Source organism: Carettochelys insculpta, chromosome 28 (assembly GCF_033958435.1).
Source record: "Carettochelys insculpta isolate YL-2023 chromosome 28, ASM3395843v1, whole genome shotgun sequence".
Lineage (NCBI taxonomy): Eukaryota > Metazoa > Chordata > Testudines > Carettochelyidae > Carettochelys > Carettochelys insculpta.
In genome coordinates, this window is record NC_134164.1 from 1,125,268 (window position 1) to 1,144,992 (window position 19,725).

At 40.7% G+C, this 19,725-nt stretch overlaps 2 protein-coding genes across 6 annotated transcripts in view; both read left to right on the plus strand.

The window, feature by feature from the left end:
• ZNF652 (zinc finger protein 652) overlaps positions 1-15,977 on the plus strand; it is a 34,441-nt gene extending 18,464 nt beyond the window's left edge. The window contains exons 2-7 of one of the 4 annotated variants that reach the window (XR_012642728.1): positions 252-1,397; positions 8,614-8,761; positions 9,590-9,705; positions 12,737-12,881; positions 13,322-14,874; positions 15,802-15,977. Coding sequence is in view for 1 of the 4 variants with exons in the window: in XM_074979279.1 (XP_074835380.1) it covers positions 492-1,397; positions 8,614-8,761; positions 9,590-9,705; positions 12,737-12,881; positions 13,322-13,836 (1,830 nt within the window). In the remaining 3 variants the exon portion in view is untranslated. Of the gene's footprint in view, positions 1-251; positions 1,398-8,613; positions 8,762-9,589; positions 9,706-12,736; positions 12,882-13,321 lie in introns of all 4 variants that reach the window. The other 3 variants (XR_012642727.1, XR_012642729.1, XM_074979279.1) reach the window with 3 other exon arrangements.
• The window catches only part of PHOSPHO1 (phosphoethanolamine/phosphocholine phosphatase 1), a 31,236-nt gene continuing 25,527 nt past the window's right edge, over positions 14,017-19,725 (plus strand). For both annotated transcript variants that reach the window (XM_074979284.1, XM_074979283.1), the window contains exon 1: positions 14,017-14,121. The gene's annotated coding sequence lies outside the window, so the exon portion shown is untranslated. The remainder of the gene's footprint in view (positions 14,122-19,725) is intronic.

Sequence of the window (19,725 nt, forward strand, 5' to 3'; positions counted from 1 at the left end):
CCTTCTGTAGGTTCCTATCTTGCTCTCAGGGTCTGTTATCAACATAGTTGCCCGTAATCAGTGGCATTAAGACTTTTTTGATTGTCACTATGAAGAATAGATCACTAACTATAATGAATAATTAAGAATTGGTATGGAAGATCATGTGTTTTGTAAATTGTACACAGAGAAAGAAAATGAGGAGCTTTGGGGATAAATTACTTCAATTGTTTTAAAAATATTAACATAATTTTCTCCATTCTTTTTTGTAGATAAAATGTTTGGAGGTTGGTTGGCCACTTTCATCAGAAGAATATTTGCTACTGCTCTGCTTTTGCCATAATACCAGAATTCTGTGATCCAAGCTTCAGTGCTAAACACCAGGAAAGAATCGCATTTTAGTCTTTCTGTCTAGATGGAACAGGAATCATTCTTGAAAGCCCTTCGTATTTCACAGCTAATTATTTGATTTCTGGGATAAAAGGTGCTCAGTGAACCAGGGTCCACCCCCAATGAGTCAAACAACCAATTCTTGCCAACAGCTGGTTGAAAACTCTGCTGTACATGTAGCAGGGATGGCGCAAGAGGATAGCCATTGTGGTCAAGTGCCACCAACATTTTATCATGCTGCCAGTCAGGAACTTGATCTGTCCACCAAAGTGTACAAAAGAGAGTCAGGAAGCCCTTACTCTGTGTTGGTGGACAGCAAAATGGGCAAACCACATCTCCATGAAAGGGAGGAGCAGCCATATTTCAGGGAGAACAGGTCGGTGGGAGAGGTCCGGGCTGTGAAAGAAGATCGAGAAAACTCTGACTCTGAGGAGGAAGAAGAGGAAGAAGATGAAGTGACTTACAAAAGGGAGCAGATTATAGTGGAGGTAAACCTTAACAACCAAACATTAAATGTTTCAAAAGGGGAAAAGGGTGTTCCCTCCCAGTCCAAAGAGACTGCTGTTCTTAAGACCAGCAGTGAGGAAGAGGAGGGTGACAGTGGGGAAGAGGCCACTGAAGACAGTAATGATGATGAGGAAAATGAGAGGCAGAAGAAAAAAGAGAAAAGAGTGGAAAAAGTTAGTGTTACCCAAAGGAGAACAAGGAGAGCTGCATCTGCTGCAGCAGCCACAACTTCCCCTTCACCCAGAACTACAAGGGGTCGTAGAAAGAGTGTGACGCCCCCCAAACGTAAGAAGAAAGCTGCAAAGGAGCCCAAGGCACCTGTGCAGAAATCAAAGTGTGAAGAAAAGGAGACTTTGACCTGTGAGAAGTGCCCCAGGGTGTTTAACACACGCTGGTACCTGGAGAAGCACATGAACGTCACTCACAGGCGTATGCAGATCTGCGACAAGTGTGGGAAGAAATTTGTTCTAGAAAGTGAGCTGTCCCTTCACCAGCAAACAGACTGTGAAAAAAACATTCAGGTAGGTTAGTTCACCTGCTTGCCAGATTTCCACATCTCTGATGTGCCCTAGATACAGCTAGTGAACACCTCAGAGAGGGAAATCTTTTTATGGAGACAAGGTCCCAACCAAGATCTACCACTGTCTGTCAGCATTTCTTGATGCCTGCCAAAGGAAATAGCTTATAGGAACCAGAGGGAGACCCTTGTGCTATTTTAACAGAGTTCTTATGATGAATCTACACTGGGGGAAGATGCTAGACCATTTTTTAACCAATACCACACACAAAAGTAATGGGTTTGATACGTGTCTGTAGTTCATCGCTGTACAAAATAGGATCAAATTTTTCAGAGGTGCTGACCACCCGCAGCTTCCAGTAGCTTCAGTCAAAGTTTCAATGCTTGGTACCCTTGAAAATGAGGCACATAAATGTGTAAAGGTAAGAATTTCAGGGGAGAACAAAGAAAGTGCAGGGAATCAGCAATGTGTAGAATGTTGCCTATGAGACATAAGTAACCTAGAAAAATTGTAACACCTTCAAGATGTGAAGAGTGTTAATATGTCACCTTTGCTTTCTGGGTCACGTTAAAATGATTAATATGTCAAGTGGTTTTGGTGTTTGGCATACACATGTATGGGTATGTGGAAATCCTTCTAATGAATGCAGAAGGTGAGCCTGATTATAAAGCTGCCCATTTCTGCGGTGCTGTAATGTGAGTAAATAACAGATTAGCCTTTTAAATTTGCTGTTAGTAGGGAGATTTCTGTTGGTTTGCATCTCACAGAGGTTTGCCATTTTTTAGTTATACACACGACAATGGAAATCTTTACTATGAAGGTCATTTTAAAAAATTTAAATTACAGAACACAATTTCTGAGCTCTTGACTCGTTATACTTGCTCTCAACATACATGCCTATGAGCAATCTCATAACTGTGCGCATTGTTGTTTTATCTGGTGATTTTTGTCTTTGTTGCCTTTTTAAAGAAACCGTAACACATTGCTGCATCCTAGTGGTGAAACAGGCTCATGACTCCAGGATGAAGCTGCTTGAATTCATTTTTAATGTAGGTGAAATATTAAAAGACAGAAGTATCATCAAAGAAGGGCTTTTGTGTAGGAATACTTACATTTGGCTGAAAAGTGACAAGTTTTATTCTGAAAATAATCGTAAGCTTTGAAGTGTGGACTCTTTCCTAAAATAGATCTTAACTTTTTGATACAGCAGCCAATTATTTTTGACCTATACCGAGAATTTGCTTCTGAAGTCTTTGAACAGCTTTCCCCTTGTATTTAAGATTGCATTTCCAGAGCTTGTACTGGTATGCATTTTACACTGTTAGTAAACAAAAAGCAGTCAAGTAGCACTTTAAAGACTAGCAAAATAATTTATTAGGTGAGCTTTCGTGGGACAGACCCACTTCTTCAGACCATAGCCAGACCAGTCTATTCTGGTCTGGCTATGGTCTGAAGAAGTGGGTCTGTCCCACGAAAGCTCATCTAATAAATTATTTTGCTAGTCTTTAAAGTGCTACTTGGCTGCTTTTTGTTTTGATAGTGTATAGACTAGCACGGCTCCCTCTCTGTCTCTGTTAGTAAACAACAATAGTTATATTTCTGGCTTACTTGTTTTACTTTAGGTTTCAGCTCATAGGAGGGAGATGAAAGGAAGGAGAACCTAGTTTTCCTGGATCCTGGTCCAGTGTTCTATCATTAGGTCACACTGAGCTTTAAAAATTGAGATAACAGGGAGTTAGGTCTTGAACCACACACATTCCAGAATAGCTTTCGCTCCCAAGTTTAGACGTTAGGAGTTTAGACTGTCTACACTACAAAGCCCTGGCTCAGCCACTGGTGTTGACTCTTAAATGTGGAGTGGGCAAGGCGGTATTTGCCCCAGTATAAACGTGGGTAAACCTTAGTTGGGGCAGACCCACCTCTGTGTCCTTATCTGCAAGTAAGCTTCAGGACCAGTGCAACTATACTCATTGCCAAGAGTAGAACTGGAAGGGACCGTGAAGTCATCGAGTCCCGTCCCTTGCACTCACTGCAGGACCTATCGCCATTCCTGACAGATTTTTTAAAATCTAATCTGCCCCAGACTCTTGAAAGCCCCACTCCCCCACCGCCGACTGAACTCTCAAATCTGGATTTACCAGGCCAGTGTTCTAACCACTGAGGAAGTCACCCCCCCATTTAAAATTGCAGTATAACAACTGGGCATGAACTGTTAATGACAAGGCGGTGTACATAACCAAACATCTTGGAGCCAGCCATATAATGAAGTGACCTAGCATAAAGCTTCTGGTATTTTTACCGCTGTCAGATAAACCTGCTTTCTCAACAAGTTTAACTGACACAGTAATAAAAGCTTTGGAAGCCACTGGAACCTTCTACACCAGGGTGGCCAACACATGGCCTATGGGTCAGTATCTGGCCCAGAGAGCCTTTTCATCCGACCTGCAGAGCTGGCAGTGGCACTATTCTGAAAGCCGCCTGGGCAGCTCCAAGCAGCTTGTTACTCTTTAAGGAGCCATTTGTGGCTCTGGACACTGCCACAGCTCAGTCCTCTTCTGGCTCCCTGCCTTGTCTCACTGACTGAGTAGAACTCAATTTAACTGGTTTAACGGCCAGCAGGAGGGATCCAGATGTTAAACCAATTAAATTGAGTCCCGTTATTTTAGCGCAGCAGGGCAGAGAGCTGCACTCTGTAAATGGGGGAAGCGTTCAGGAGGGCTGGGGGGAGTCGTGCAGATGTGGTGAGGAGGAGATGGCAGCCCAGCAAAGGTGCAGTGGGGGGTGGCAGCATGCAGAGCTCCTGTGTGAGGTAAGTTATTCCTGGGTTTGGGGCTGCGAGAGTTTAAGCTATTGGGCAGGGGGCAGTTTGGGGCTGAGGGGGGTTAAGCCTGGGGATGGGGGCCCCTGTTTGGGGCTATTTTGTGTTCAACCCCCAGATATGTAAAAAAATTACCATGTGGCCCCCGATGAAAAAGGTTGGCCACCCCTATTCTACACTTAGGCTCTTAAAAATGCTGTTTGAATCTGTGACAGCACCATTAGAAATTTTTCCAAAAATTCCTCGAAGTAGGTACTAGTCTAGGAGAGGATAGACCTTCCACTGTACCTAAACTAGATCACAAAGAAGAAAAGACAATATATATGTATAACATTTGATACGTCTGTAGCATCAGTTCATGCTGGTAAAAACTAAGGGGCATTTATAGTGCATCTGTATGTGTCATGTGAATAGCAATTTATACATCCTTGCCATTGATAAGTGTGTGTGCATGCATGTCTGTGTAAAAATAAACATTTTACTGCATCCTTATGCTTATCAGTAAATTGAAAAAATCCTTGCGCTTCTTAAGTGAAACATTTCTAAAGCTTTTAGTGTAGCAGAGACCACTTAAGTATAAATATAAAGGGTGGTATTGTCATTCAGGTGGCTCAGCTCATAGGAAATAGTGTTTTAGAACTGTCAGTGGGATTTTATAAGTAGTTGGTGTATGATATATAACGGACTTGGTGACACTGTAAAGAAGTGTTTGTGAGGACCCTTGAAAAACATCACAGGTACAATAAATGAGTTTTTTTGACCATTGTTAGTGTGCAGTATATTGAGTAAAAGTGGTACAATAAGTCACATTCAGAAGTGACTGAGGCACATCATAGCCTAAATATATTTGAAAGTTAGCTCCTAAGTATCTGATTCACTTCTGAAATGAGAATTGAACTCCTGAGTCATTTAGTACCTATGCCATTTTATCTATACCTTTTTCAAATTCAGCAAAATTTTATCTTTCATAATGTGTAACCTCTAGAATCTCATAGTGCTATTATGCAGCCACATAAATGGCTCTGGAATTTAAGTGTTCATTTAAAAGTAGCCTGTATTAGTTACTCAGATAAGTTTTTAAATGTGAGCCAAACATAAGGCCTTGTCTGTGCTGGGTTTTTAGCCATTAGTAGTGCTACAGTAATGCCAAATACCTAATATAGATATGACCTATGCTGGTGCAAGACCTTTTGCATTACTAAACCTTAATGCAGAGTAAGTCAGTCCACTTATAAGACTTGATTTGTGCTTGCACAGAATATCTGTGTTGGGGGTTTGTGATGGTGTAGCTATGTTAAAGCAAAAGTCCCTCATACAGGCAATCCCTTCAGCACCTGACCAAAAGAGAGCAGAAAAGAGGATGTACTCGCTCTCCGATATCAAAAACCTGAGACTTAAAAAAAAGTCTCCCAAAACTTCCTGGGTGCCTGTCTTCAAATTCTTCCTGTAAATATCTGCTATGCAGTTATACTTTCTTTGTCAGTACTAAAACTTGCAGAATGTTAAAAATGACAATTTGGGAGAAGCTTTAAAATATTGGGGAAGGCAGTGAAGAGGTTGGGGCAGAGTTGCATAATACAGTTCTAATATACCAGGTATGTCATGGAGCCTTGTCTAGAATAAATACCATGTGACTTGATTACATAAGTGCCAGTTGGGCTGATGATAATGGCTCTTCTGTAATGTATAAACCTAAATATAGCTCTGTGTGATGGATTGTAACTATTCCAAAAGAGCCTTTGTGTTCTGTTGGAGAAGTACCTTTTCAAAATTAGTGCTTTTACAAAGGTTTTTATTGTTCTGTTAGGATGTATCCAAACATTAAATTGGTGTCCTGGTAATCTAGATGACTTGCTGTTGATTGCTCTTGAAAATGCAAGATTTTCAATTGTCAATGTCAGTTTTTTAGCACTGCTTTTCTCTTCAGGGTTTTTCCACCATGGACTGCAGTTTGTTCCTAATATCTCCCAAGTAGCTCTTTGAAAGGAGAGGGATCGCCGTAGTGGCAGCATGATATGTAAACTCACAGGCCAGCAAAGGCTGGGTGCACTGTGAAGACAGTATGACTTACCCATGAGAGGGAAGGAATACCTCCTGTTGACAGGAGTGGCACTGACTGTCTCTTTAGAAAACTGCATCCAGCTCACTTTGACAGGAGGGGGTGAATGACAGCCAGAAGAGATTAACATTTGTACAGAACTCTTTCCCTTCAAAGATAAAAATCATTGCTCCATCAAGTTTCACAACCATTATACTGAAGTGTATAATTTTGTACCTTTTAAAATTCAGTTTATTAATATTCTTCTGAAAGTGTGGGTGTATGTGAGATGCTTGTCCTTGATCTTGTCTGGAGATTTCTTGGTAATGCTGGGTTTGAGATTTGAATTGAGTGGTCATGTACTGCTTATTTATCTATATAAAATGGTCTTGAAGGCAAGGCAAACAAGGTTATTGAGTTAGAAGTAGTTTGTGTCTGAGTTAGTGTATTAGGTTTTCACTTCTATAGAACTGGGTTTAAATTCTTGCTTAACATATTTGTATAGCACTTCTCTGCGTGAAAGTGCAATAAAGGTATTAACTGTTCAACACCCCTGCAGGTAATTCCCACATTTTGCAGAAGGGGATATTAAGACACAAAGGCCATGGCCACAGTAGCCCCTCCTGTCAAAAGGGTTATGGAATGTGGCATTGTGGAATAGGCTAATAAGGTGTTTCCATGAATATGCAGTGCCTCATTAGCATATCCCAAAGTGCAACATTACCATAGCCCTTCTGAAAGGAGGGGCTAGTGTGGCCATGGCCAAAAAGTTATTTGTCTCAGATCACAATGTGTCATTGTAGGAGCTTGAATTAGAACTCATGACTGTCTGGTGTCCAGCTCTTTGGATTAGGTAATTAGTGAAAATTACCTTAGTATGTCTTTACTCCTTATTTATTGACTTCACAAAACTACTGCACAGTTGACAGTCCCTGCTTAATAAAGGTTCAATCTTAGCAGCGTCCAGAAGTGCAACAGGTCAGTATTAAGGTGTTTGCGTAATGCCTTCTGACCTTACAATTTGCAGGATCCTGAAGTTCCAGAAACAGGGAAATCTGGATGTATATTGCTGTCTCTTGGGCTTGTTGGAATGGGAACTCTGTCGTTAAGATGTTTCTTCCTATGTAATCCTGCTTCCAAGAAAAGTAAAGGTTCATTCCAAGAGTTATGCAAAGTCTGCAAGTTTTCTTGCTCTTTGGCACTGAACAAGGACCCTGTCATGGACTTTCCAAGCTTCTGCTCCCAGTACTAGAATCTGACTGAACAGTCCAACCTAATTTCTCTATATTACCACGTTTTATCACGAAAAACTGCCTTTTGGAGAAAAAACCAGTGAAAGCATACACAGTGCAATGTGACTTGTCAGGAAAAATTCACAGTTTTGGCAACAAAAAACTTCCACCCCTACAAGAGACTTTTCCCATTCCTTTGTTGGTAGACAGCCAGCGTAGACACTGCTGTTGTGTTTTGTTGAAAGAGTGGGCTTCTGGTAATATGCTACAATGCCTGTCCTGATAGCTCTGCTCAGTCTCTTATCTCTGCTGCCCTGCAGGTATGCTCCCCTCCACTTTCATAGTTTCAGGAAGCATCTGAGAGCTAAGTGTGCTACTCCCTTTGGGGAATAAAGAAAGATCAAATCATTGGACTGCCCCATTCTGCCGTATACTAGGAATACAGCATGAGGCAGACTGCTGTTGCAGTGGGAGAGGGGCAAACTTCTATCTTGCTTTGACTTTTCTCAGCACAGAGAACTCACAGAGCTACTTAATGTGCCATTCCCAGTAGCTGAGGAGGCTGTGGGAGAATTTGAAGGGGATCCCAAGATGTGATTAGCTCTGCATTCTCATAACACTTCACTATAGGATACATAGCCATAGTTTGTTGTACACAGTCTGATGGTGCCTCCACAGCATGTCCATGATCTGTTGACAGAAGGAGCAAGCATGAGCACCCTCTGGCAATTTTTGTTTTGTGTAACTTTTGGGTGTTGAGGTAAGTTTTGTTGACAAAACTTGCTAGCATAGACTAAGCCGCAAGCTGACACGATAGATCCCAGAGTGTTTTGAAAACAGGAAAAAGTAGTAGCTTCGGTGTTCTTGAAACTTCAGCAGATGGACCAAACTGCAAGTGTGTTAACCTCTGTTCCTTTATTCTGCTTTTCTTTGGTTTCCATTCCTTGTAAGTGTGTCTAATTTTTCCTAGTTCTTTAAACAGTGAATATGGGCTGAAGTTCATGTTAAGATTCTGACTACCTTGGTTATTCTGGGGACACTTATCCTTGAGCAAGTTGGTATGTGCCTTCTGCAGACTTGTACCTTTGAGTCTCTGTGAATTAAGCTTGTTTGTTTGTCCCATTCATTCAGTGTGTTTCCTGTAATAAATCATTCAAGAAGCTCTGGTCTCTCCATGAACACATCAAGATTGTTCATGGATATGCAGAAAAAAAGTTCTCCTGTGAGATTTGTGAAAAGAAGTTCTACACAATGGCACATGTGCGGAAGCACATGGTTGGTGAGTTCTTGCTGCTTGTCTTTGCTGAGCCCCAGATACTTTGTCTTTCTAGTTCTTAATTCTTAACTGTTTTTAATATATGACCTGTAACATAAGCAACCTCACTTCCTCAGCTTAATCTTTTAGTAGAGGTTCAACCTCTCTTGTCTGGCACCCTTGGGACTTGACTGGTGCCTAATGAAAGAATTTACTGGACCACAGGACGTCAGTATTGTGTGGCATATTATCAACACTTGCACTGCTTACTGAGTTCTTAAAAGTCATTTAGGAATAAATTACAGCAAAATAACACAGAACTCTGAGATTCAGGTCTGGTGTGTGTAAACAAACTTTATGGGACCACCAAAACAAAAAGCAGTCAAGTAGCACTTTAAAGACTAGCAAAATGGTTTATTAGGTGAGCTTTCGTGGGACAGACCCACTTCTTCAGAAAGAAGTGGGTCTGTCCCACGAAAGCTCACCTAATAAACCATTTTGCTAGTCTTTAAAGTGCTACTTGACTGCTTTTTGTTTTGATAGTGTATAGACTAGCATGGCTTCCTCTCTGTTACTATTTATGGGACCACGTTAAACTTGGCCACACCCATGATCAGTGGTCATCTGACTGACTAAAATCATACTGGATTACGTATGTTGCCATACAAGAGCATTCTGGATTAGAGAGGGAGGGAAACTAGAAATGTATGTCCATAGTACTGGGAACACCAGGTGGAATTCACCTCTGCAGTGCCAGTTTTTCTTAGGACTCAGGAATGAGAGATTGAGTGAAGTAATGCATTTTTGTTGCATTTTTAGTAACCTTTTTCATAATGTACATATATGTTGCAGCACATACAAAGGACATGCCATTTACATGTGAAACCTGTGGAAAATCGTTCAAACGCAGTATGTCGCTCAAAGTGCATTCCCTACAGCATTCTGGAGAAAAACCTTTCAGATGTGAGGTGAGGCCTCTACTTTAATGAAATATTGAAATAGTGCAAAGCATATGCATCTAGTACCCACCAATGTGAAGATACAAATGTGAAAATTTCTTGGGTAAAGAAGTGCAGTTATATTAAAACCTGGGGAAAATGTGCACTCTATGGGAGAGAAGAGCATAAGTAATGCAAAATTGTCAAGAATATTGTTTGGTTCAGTGCTGCAGTGGAACTAGCCAATTAGTCTGCCATTTTCTTTGCTGGAGGTGCCCTGGGGCAGAAAAGGGATTTTGGCTTTCGGGGGGTAAGAGATTTTCCTTTTCTTTCCAAAACTGGAAATGAGGGAGGGTGGGAAGAAACCTTTAGATAGGGTGAGCATCAATCCCATTTTGGCTGGAATGGTCCGTTTTTTGAGCTCCCTGGAGAGTGTCCCAACATTTTTTTAAAACAGGCTGAGTGTCCCATATGCTGCAAGCAGGGACCTGAATTTTAAACACACTGTGGCCAGCAGCCCCTAGGGCAATGGTGCGGGGTATGGATGAGGGGCAAGGGCCCCGGCTGTATGGCTGCTTGTGCATTCTGCTCACAGTGCCTGAGAGAGACAGAGGAGGCTGTGTCCCAGATTTTCCCACCCACCCCAAACACTGTTGGCAGGTAATGGGATTGAGATAGGGAGGGCAGGGCCCTATGGTGGAGAATAACAAGAAGTCCTGTGGCATCTTATAGACTAACGGCTATTTTGGAGCATAAGCTTTCATGGGCAAAGACCTGCTTCATCAGATGCATGGTGGAGAATGTGGGTCAGCCACTTGGGGAAAAGAGGGGTTGCACTTAGCTTGGTACCCCACAAGCAGTGGCAAACATGTCTGAAGTAAAGGGCAGCTTGACCCAAGCCATGGGGTTAGATGGGGGTCATGGGTTTGGAGGAGTCCTATGAAGGATGGGGGACAGGGTTCAGGAGGGAGCAGAGATGGGAAAAAGGGGACAAGGAAGGTGAATCATAGAGGCTGGCTGGTAGGTCTGAATTAACACTTCTGGAGGCTATGGCTATTAGTTTTTGTGGGGCCCTCCAAGATCTGGGGTCAGCACAAATATAACAGGTTCAGAATATGCGAGGGAAGTGCTCCAGGTTGGGCCAGAAGGCTGGGGTATGAAATGGGGTGAGGTTGCTCAGGCTAGGAGTGTAGCTCTGAGTTAGAGCTGCGGATGAAGGTCTTGGGGTGCAGCTGGGAATTGGGGGCAGGCTGGGGCCCATGGGTTTGGAGTGTGGGAGGGGGCTCAGCCTGGCCCACTGACAGATGTGTAGGGCAAACAGGGCAAGTGACCAGGACCCCTGACAATTTAAAGAGGCCTGAGAGCCCCAGACCCCTTTAAATTGCTCAGGCAAGTGTGACAGGTGGGAGCCCCCACCTTGGGTTGAGGCTAGCCCCCTGCTCCATTCTTTCTGCCTGTGCCTTCTCTCAAGTGCCAGAGTTGCAGCCCGCCCACCTTTCCAGAAGAGGTGGAAAAAGGTGATGGGTGAAATAGGGTGGAGGGTAGGGAGTTTGGCTGTCCCACTTTGCATCGGTGTTAATGGTTTAGAAGGTAAAGAATTTTTTTGTTACAACATAGTTCTTTTGGAGCTTTGTAGCTATCTGGAAACAGATAAATTAAAAAAAAAATTCTGTGTTACTTTACTAATTGATGCATGGTAAATTAAAAACTGGAAGAACTTTACCATAGATCCTTTTTATTTGTTTGACTTTTCAATTAGAGTTGGATTTCGCGTTTATTTGGGAAGGGGTATTTGAACAGTTATGCTACAACCTTTATCTTAATGTGGCCCTGCCCTGGGGAGTGAGGGGCCTAGTTAGGTGGTAGGGAGAAAGAAGGCGGGAGGAGGAGAGGAGAGGAAGGGGTGGCCCACCGGCGGCCCCAGGAAACAGGCACCGTAATTTATCTGTTATAAATCCACTGACTCCAGTGAAATTAGTGTGTGTGCATGCCTTACACTGTTCCAGAATCCAGCCCCAGGGCTCCTCCCTGCTCCCAGCCTTCTGTCCTGACTCCTACACTCTCCACACACACCCCGGCCTGATTTCCAGCAGCTCACTCATATACCCCAGCCCCCTTCTCTTGCTCCTGCACCTCTCTCTCTCACATACTACCAGCTCTCACACTAGCAGCCCACACTGGAGGACAGCAAAATGAGGACAAGGCAGGCACTTCTTTAAAGCAATAACCACTTTCTTGTAGTGTATATATTGTTTAATTTTACCTATTTTTATTATACTAATGCAGTATATTGTTTAAATGGGTGCTCTGTCAACTTAATGTTGTTTCGAATGTTTGTACTGCATAGTTCTAATGGTTTGCTATTGAACTTGCTTAATTCCAAGCAATTTTACCAGGTGTCCCATGTTTCACATAGGTAAGTATGGTCACCCTATCTTTAGACCAATTATCCAGATCTCTCTTCCTAGTATCTTCAGGAAAAATGGAGACAAAATCAAAGCTTGCATCACTTTCAACAGTGTTGGGGTCGATGAAGAAACAAAGCATCCCTTTCTCCCCTATCTTGAGAGAGAAGGCACCTATATGCCAAACTACAATAGATAGGACTTACCAGAATGCAGAGGCAGTGGAAGAATCCATTGTTTTCCCTCTCCAGCAGTGTGAGGAATGTGCTAGGCTTTCTAATCAGGCAACCTGTTAATGAGTAAAATGAGTTGTTGTTTGTGGCCATTAGGTATCTGATGATCAGTTTCAAAGCCCTGATTTTTCATAAATCTCTTTAAGGGCTGTACCTCCTGGGTACAGAAGATAATGCTGCTAATGATGGACACCCTCCAACCCTAAAACAGTAGGGGTGTCAGTAGTGTGCATGTATGCTTTATATTTGCATTTTTAACTGGATGCTGTAGTGTTTGTTTAAATTATACCCAGACTATATGCAATGGGGTCTACCTCTGTACTGCTTTGCTGGATTTCTGCATATGCAACAGTAGAACATGCTCCTGCAATTTTATTGTTTCCTTACCGGAGATGCCTGTATGCCTGCCTTTCTCTGTTGCAGAACTGTGATGAAAGGTTTCAGTACAAGTACCAGCTACGGTCCCACATGAGCATCCACATTGGGCACAAACAGTTCATGTGCCAGTGGTGTGGCAAAGACTTCAACATGAAACAGTACTTCGATGAGCACATGAAAACACACACTGGTAAGACTGTATTTAAGAAAAGTGCACACACTTCCAGGGCATAAAGTGCCAAGTCTTCCATGTGTAACAGTCCTTCCAAACTTGTGCATAAACTAGATTCATCCAGAAGTGCCTCATCGCCTCTCCCACTGTCCTGTATGCTTATTTCAACTATTCAAAAATGAGAAGTTGTACATGTTTCTCTTCACGTTACTGTGGTTTGAAGAAACCCACTACCACAGCATTTTTAGAGGTTTCCTCATGCATCAAACTGAAGCTAGGAGAGGAGCTCAAAAAGATTGAGGGCATTTATGGGAAAGTAGTCAGTTATGTTCTTGTTTTGGCCGTAAGTAGGGAACAGTGCACTTTATGGAACATACCTCCCATTGAGCACTTACAGCTGAAGTAAATTGGGTTAGCAGAAGCTTTCAGCCTAACTGGCTGCTGTGTTTATCTTATAGGAGAGAAGCCTTTTATCTGTGAAATCTGTGGGAAAAGCTTCACCAGCCGCCCAAACATGAAGAGACACCGCAGAACTCACACAGGGGAGAAGCCTTACCCATGTGATGTGTGTGGCCAGCGATTTCGCTTCTCCAACATGCTCAAGGCCCACAAGGAGAAGTGCTTCCGGGTCACAAGTCCTGTTAACGTGCCACCAGCTGTTCAGATTCCATTTACCACAAATTCTCCTGCTACCACAGTCCTTTCTGTAGTGAACACACCCACCACCCCAACTCCACCCATTAACCTGAACCCAGTGAACACGCTCCCTCCACGTCCCATCCCCCATCCATATTCACACCTTCATCTGCACCCTCACCCACACCATCCACACCATCTCCCTGTCCCCCCAGTCCCTCATTTACCCCCACCTCCTGCCCTTTTTAAGAGCGAGCCTTTAAATCATAGAGGCCAGAGTGAGGACAACTTTCTGCGACACCTGGCAGAAAAAAACAGTTCAGCACAACACCACTAACACTGTTGCCTCCACTGGCTGTTTTTCCTGTTTTATACATATGGAAACTCTGGAAATTGCAGAGGGAGAGCTAGTGAAGATCTTTCAATCTCTCTTAGTCCCCACTTGGAAGGTCCTGGTACTCCTGTGAATCAGTTAACAAGAAAATTCTATTGGATCAACAGTGATCATTTGAACCAGGGGAACCAGAGGGACTGAAACCCTTACTTGCATTCTACTGGTGACTTTTATAAATTTCAAATACTGAGACTTGTGGAATTTTATAATTTCATATCAGCTGTTGAGGTATGCTTGCTTTTATATCCTGGACTTCTCCTCAAAGAGGGGTTAGACCTGGTTTCCTTTGTACTAATCGGAAAGGCTGTGAGATTAATACAGAGCATTAATTGTATCACTGTGTATTGTAACGAATTCTTTTCAGCTTTTGGTGCCGGCTACAGACTGAGCCAGCCACGTATCACAGTATATCAAGCATTATAGAGAAAGTTAAAAAAAAAATTCTTGTTGTGTAGCTCTCCTAACGCACTCTTTATTTTACTACAGAAATTATTTTAGAGTTTTTGTATAGACATATTTAGTAGTCTGTTTCTAAAAGGAAATGTATTTCAATAAGCGGTGTAATTTTTTCAGTGTAGCTGGACCTATGTTGTATAATAGATAAAATTTTATAATCATCAAAATGTGATTCTAAAAAAGATGCTTATAGCTTCTATAGTTTAAAGTTATTTCTACTTACATACAGCTCAAAAGGTGCTTCAGAGAAGAGTGGGACCCAAGAGGTCTCTGGTAAGGCTGCCTTGGAAGTGGTTTTGATTTCAGAACTTTTATGTAATTTATTTTGTAGTTTTTTTTTTTGTTTGAACCTTACTTTTCCCCTTCCACAGTGTCTCTTAGGCTTATTGAACAAAGACATTGAGATACCATACTCCTGCTCTACAGCTTTCACTTAGCTTGTTGGATGGAAATGTGGAATGGGTTAGAAAGGTACACATCTGTTGGGTGAAGAGACTCAGTAGCTCATGAGTTATGGAGTCACAGGTGAGTGGGATATCTGACTTAGGAAAAGGAAATAAATTATCTCAAGCCTGCCAAGCATATCTTCTTTTATGTCGAAAGGCCTTGTTTTAATGTTTGTTTATGGTATGATTTTAATTTTGTGATCATATCAAATGCTGCTCATTCAGATTGTTTTCTTAAATCCTGGAATTAGGAGAGGGGATTCACAAATGTGGCAATTGATAGTAAGAATGGGAAGAGGAGGAATTTGAATGGGAAAATGGTGTTTTAAATTGACATATTGCTGAGAAAATGGGATATATGGAACTCTGTCCCATAAGCATGACATGTTCAGGCAAGGAGATGATATTGTGGGGTTTCATAGTCCCATTTTTGGCAAATCTAAGTTTGACAGTAATAGAGTAGAAACTTTTGAATTTAGACAAGTCACCATTTCAAGATCTTGTGAAGCACTGAGTGAGTGACAAATTTGGTGCATAGGTGGTGGGCTGGAAGGCCAAATGTATCTATTTTTAATCATTAAGTGGCTGTTATTTTTCAGGTTTGTATTTTTGTTTAAATGATATTGAATATAGCAGCATTATGCAATCTAGGCAATTTTTGCCACCTTCAATGAAGACACAGAGACTCAGTGCCATTGCACTGTAGGTTTCAAAAATGTTTCCTATTATTTTGTGCTCCTTTGTAGATTGAATCCCCTCCAAACTCGTCCTCCAAAGACCCCAGTGGATTGTCATTGTAGTTAATGAACTGGGTATTTGTATCTGGTAGGATATTTTCAGAGTAGCAAAAAATGGTGGGAATTCTTCCTAGCATTATTTTTTTCAAGTTTAATGCTGTTAATCACTACTTTTTGAAACATCATATTCTCTGCCTTTTGGGAATAGCTCTTTAGTCAATATTTCTCAGAGTTTCTACCATCTAATCAATGCTTTCTTTTTTCCTTAGGAAATTTTAGGAACAGGAATTGGGCCATTTTGGCCAACATACTCATTTTTGACTGAAATGAAAATACCCCACATTTCTGACAAAGAAAATGTTTTTTTTTAATTATTTCTCTATACCATTTATATACACCCTTTGTTTCACCGGTGGTGATAAATCCAGTTATGAAGGTGAATTTACACTCATGATTATGACTGTTTGTATTACTGTGGCTGGTGCGCCCAGAAAAGTTCTATGCATTCCATGTCACATTTACAACCTACCTTTCTGTTGTGCCATGATTTTATGGTCAGGCCTGTTATTAAATGATTTTTAAATGCTAAAACAAAATCTTGGTAAGTGAATTGTAATCCAGTTTTGCAAAATGATCTCAATAAATTTACAGGATAGCCCCTATTCAAAATCTAGAATCTGGGATGGTTTTTAATCAACTATATATTATACAGTAATTGTATATCGTCAGTTTCAGTGGATTTTGCCTCAGGCAGCTGTAGAGATATTGAAATTTGTGCCATTCCGTGGAAGAAACTAAAATTGGGCGAGGAAAAATTAACTCATTAGTGATTAATTGTCATAATACAGTATGACTTGGAGGCAATTTCTCTAATCATCTGGAGACAGACTTAAAACAGAATCTGACATACTCATCTAAAGGTGCTACAGTATTGTACCATAAAACTATATGGTGCAGTAACAGAGGGTAGGTGAAAAGTCAAAAGAGAGATTACCCATAGCTACTGTCATATGCCTGATATGTTATGTGCCCTAAATGTATTAACATAGGCTTAATTAACAAGTTCACGCAGTACCGGAAAATATGACAAGTTTATTAGACTATAGTGTTTTGTTCCTGACACTGGCATATGTTACTCAATTTTCTACTGACAGCAAATATTGAAATATAAAAAGAGGTCCAGTCTAGAGAAAATGCCACCCCAGATTGTACTCCACTAGTAAAAATGATTTGACACTTTGAGTTAAACTACATAGCAAATATAGAAATATGGATTTACAAGATGCTTCCTCTTTATTTGTAGAACTCTGACTCATCTCCAAATGAGGAAGCTTTTAGCCAGTGTAGGTTAGTTGATTTGCCTGTTTAAAGCTTATTTTTACTTGTCTTTAAAATAAGTGTGGCTGTAGTTAGTCTTTCCAGGGAGCAAATCCTCATCTGGCATATGTCGTCGTAGCTCCATTGAAGTAAATGCACCAAGAGGCAGTTTCCACCATCCTCTGAATTCAGCACACATGTCATTGGGGCTCAACTGTTGAAGTCTAATACACTGAATTTTGTATGGTACAAAACCTTCTGGAACATTAAATCAATTTTTTAAAAAACTTTTTAAATGCACTTTTAAAAGAAAAAATAGCAAAAGTGTCAAACTGTGTGTGTGACAGCTTGTAACTTGCAGTTAAGAGTCAGATAACAGCAGTGAGACAGCTGTCTCCTCCTTGGGCCCCTGCCTTTCCAGTTAATTTAGTGCTTATGATAAATACAAAACTGCTAGTGCTGAAGGCAGAAGTCATTTATTTTCAAAAAAACAGCGGTAGTGCAAGCTTCCCTGCACTGTCTCTCTCTCCAGTTTCCTTTCAGGTCAGTCTCGCTTTCTAGATGAGAGGAGCAGTTTTGTGTCTATGCCTGACTATGCAGTTGTGTTTGCTGATATTGATAACAATAGTGACACTTAACAATCAGCCTAATTCTTACTGGCTAGATGTCCACTTCAAAACCACGTTGCAACTAGCACTAACACTGCTTTTGAGTAATTTAAATAGGCATTGCGATATAATGATTTTAGATTTAGTATCTTGAGCCAGATTGAAGCCTGAGTCCTAAAGTGAAAAAGGCTCTTGTCTCATCAGTCAAAGCCACAATAGGTGGTATTTTTTCTTTGCTTTCCTAGAGCTTCCTATGTACCTAATTGTTGCACCTTACCTTGAACTGTGAATTTGTTTGACTTGCTTTTGTATGCTGTTGATCTTGTAATGATTGGTGGTGGTGGTTGCTCTTTGGAGTAAAGAAGGAGGTAAAACTGAAGTTAAGCAGTCTGAAACCCAAGTGCTTCCATATGTCATTTTCCCTTCTGCTTTCAATAAGCAGGTGAGCAACAAAATAACACTCCCACCTAAGTAATACTGGATACAATTAATATTCGTAAAACAAATTACTTTCTATCCATTTGTCTCTCCAGTATTACTATGATTTAGTGATCCAGTTAAGAGCAATGTTTGTATGAAATGAATTTTAGAAGTGTTTGTTGGAAAGGTATGTCATATTATCCAGCGCTATTTGGACTCTGGTAAAAATGTATATGCACTGAAACTTTTGATTTTATAACCACGCGTATGGATTGTATATGTACATGCCCTTGATTGGAGAGTGGTTATGGGACCTCATGGTAGAACACAGTGTGACTTGTAGTGAGGCCCTTGAGTGTACTAATCAGTAATGCCAAACTTTCTAGCTTATGGGAATTTAGCCCCATAGTTATAAAATATTTAAATGTTTTATGGTTTAATATCCATTGACGACTAATAATAAAAAAAACCCCTCATAATTATATACTTGTTGAACTGTGCAGTTTGACCCAGCGAGATAGAACCTCTTGTCTGTAAAAAGCAGTTTAATTAAGCTGTCTTTATAAATCTGCTTTGATGGGGGGAAAAAAAGAGACCCAAGACATAATTTACCTGAGAAATCATTGAGATCATTTTAAGTAAATACATGGAGCAGGTTCCACAAACAATATTGGGTACTTGATAAGCAAATAATAGCATTTTGGAGCTTTTCCAGTCTGTTGTGTAGTATAATAGAATTAAGATGTGAATGTTTGTTTTGTAAATGAGGGGGGGAAAAGAAAGGAAAAACTGCCCATGCACATGAACCCATTTCTAAACTTTTTCTACCATTTTTCACTTGTGACTATCAAGTCATCTCAGGCTTCGCTATTTCTCACTCTGACAATTTTAAAGTGAGCAAATGGATTTTGATTTTCAAATCGGGTTTTAAAAAAATTGCTGCTGAGTTGAAAACTTGCATAATAAATTTCAGACTGGAGTAACATTGTACATTGATTAGAAAACTGTGTTTATAATGGAGAATGGTTACACATTATTAAGGATACAAACATTGACTTTATTATGCAGTAGATTCTAGCTCTGTAACATATAATTATTGATAACTTTCACTGCCTCAACAAATCAGAGGTGCTCTGGATATTTTTACAAGTTAAGGCCACTAGCTAAAAACTTGTCAGTTTTCACAATTGATAAACATTTTAACCCTCAGGTCTAAATTCTGTTATGGGCCAGTTAAACGATCCAGAATTGCAACAGTTAAAGAAAGTGAAATGCCCCATTATCAATATGTAATAGTTTAGCTCTGCTAGGTATTAAATAGGGAAGCAAAATATTACTTTCTTCAGTGCTCATTGAATTTTAAAGTATCCTTTTATGGAACATCACATCTAAAAAGTAAAGAATTCATCTTACTACATTGTAATTTATTCATCTTACTCAGTACTTGTTTCCACAGTTTTATAGTGCTATTTGGTGATTTCTTGTGTATAGGTATCTTTATGAATAGTTTACATTTGCTTTGTCCCCTCTTAAGAAAACAGACATGTTTAGCTGCTTCATATACAGCACCTTTGTGTATATTGATGAAACCTGATTTTTTTGCAAAGATCTCAGGATGTACAAAATCTAAATAAAACACAGACTAGTAATATTTAATGTGGTTTTGATGCACTTTTCAGATAAAGGGCGAGCTCTGAATTTCATGTAATGGAATCGCCTATGTGGTGCTGCCCTGAGTGTCTTGCCATCCAGTCTATCCTCTTTCTATACAACATCAGCCGCATCCATGTGTCTGAGTGCCTTGAAGAAGCCAGTGTCTCCAAAACACATCCCAGTCAAAATCTTCCT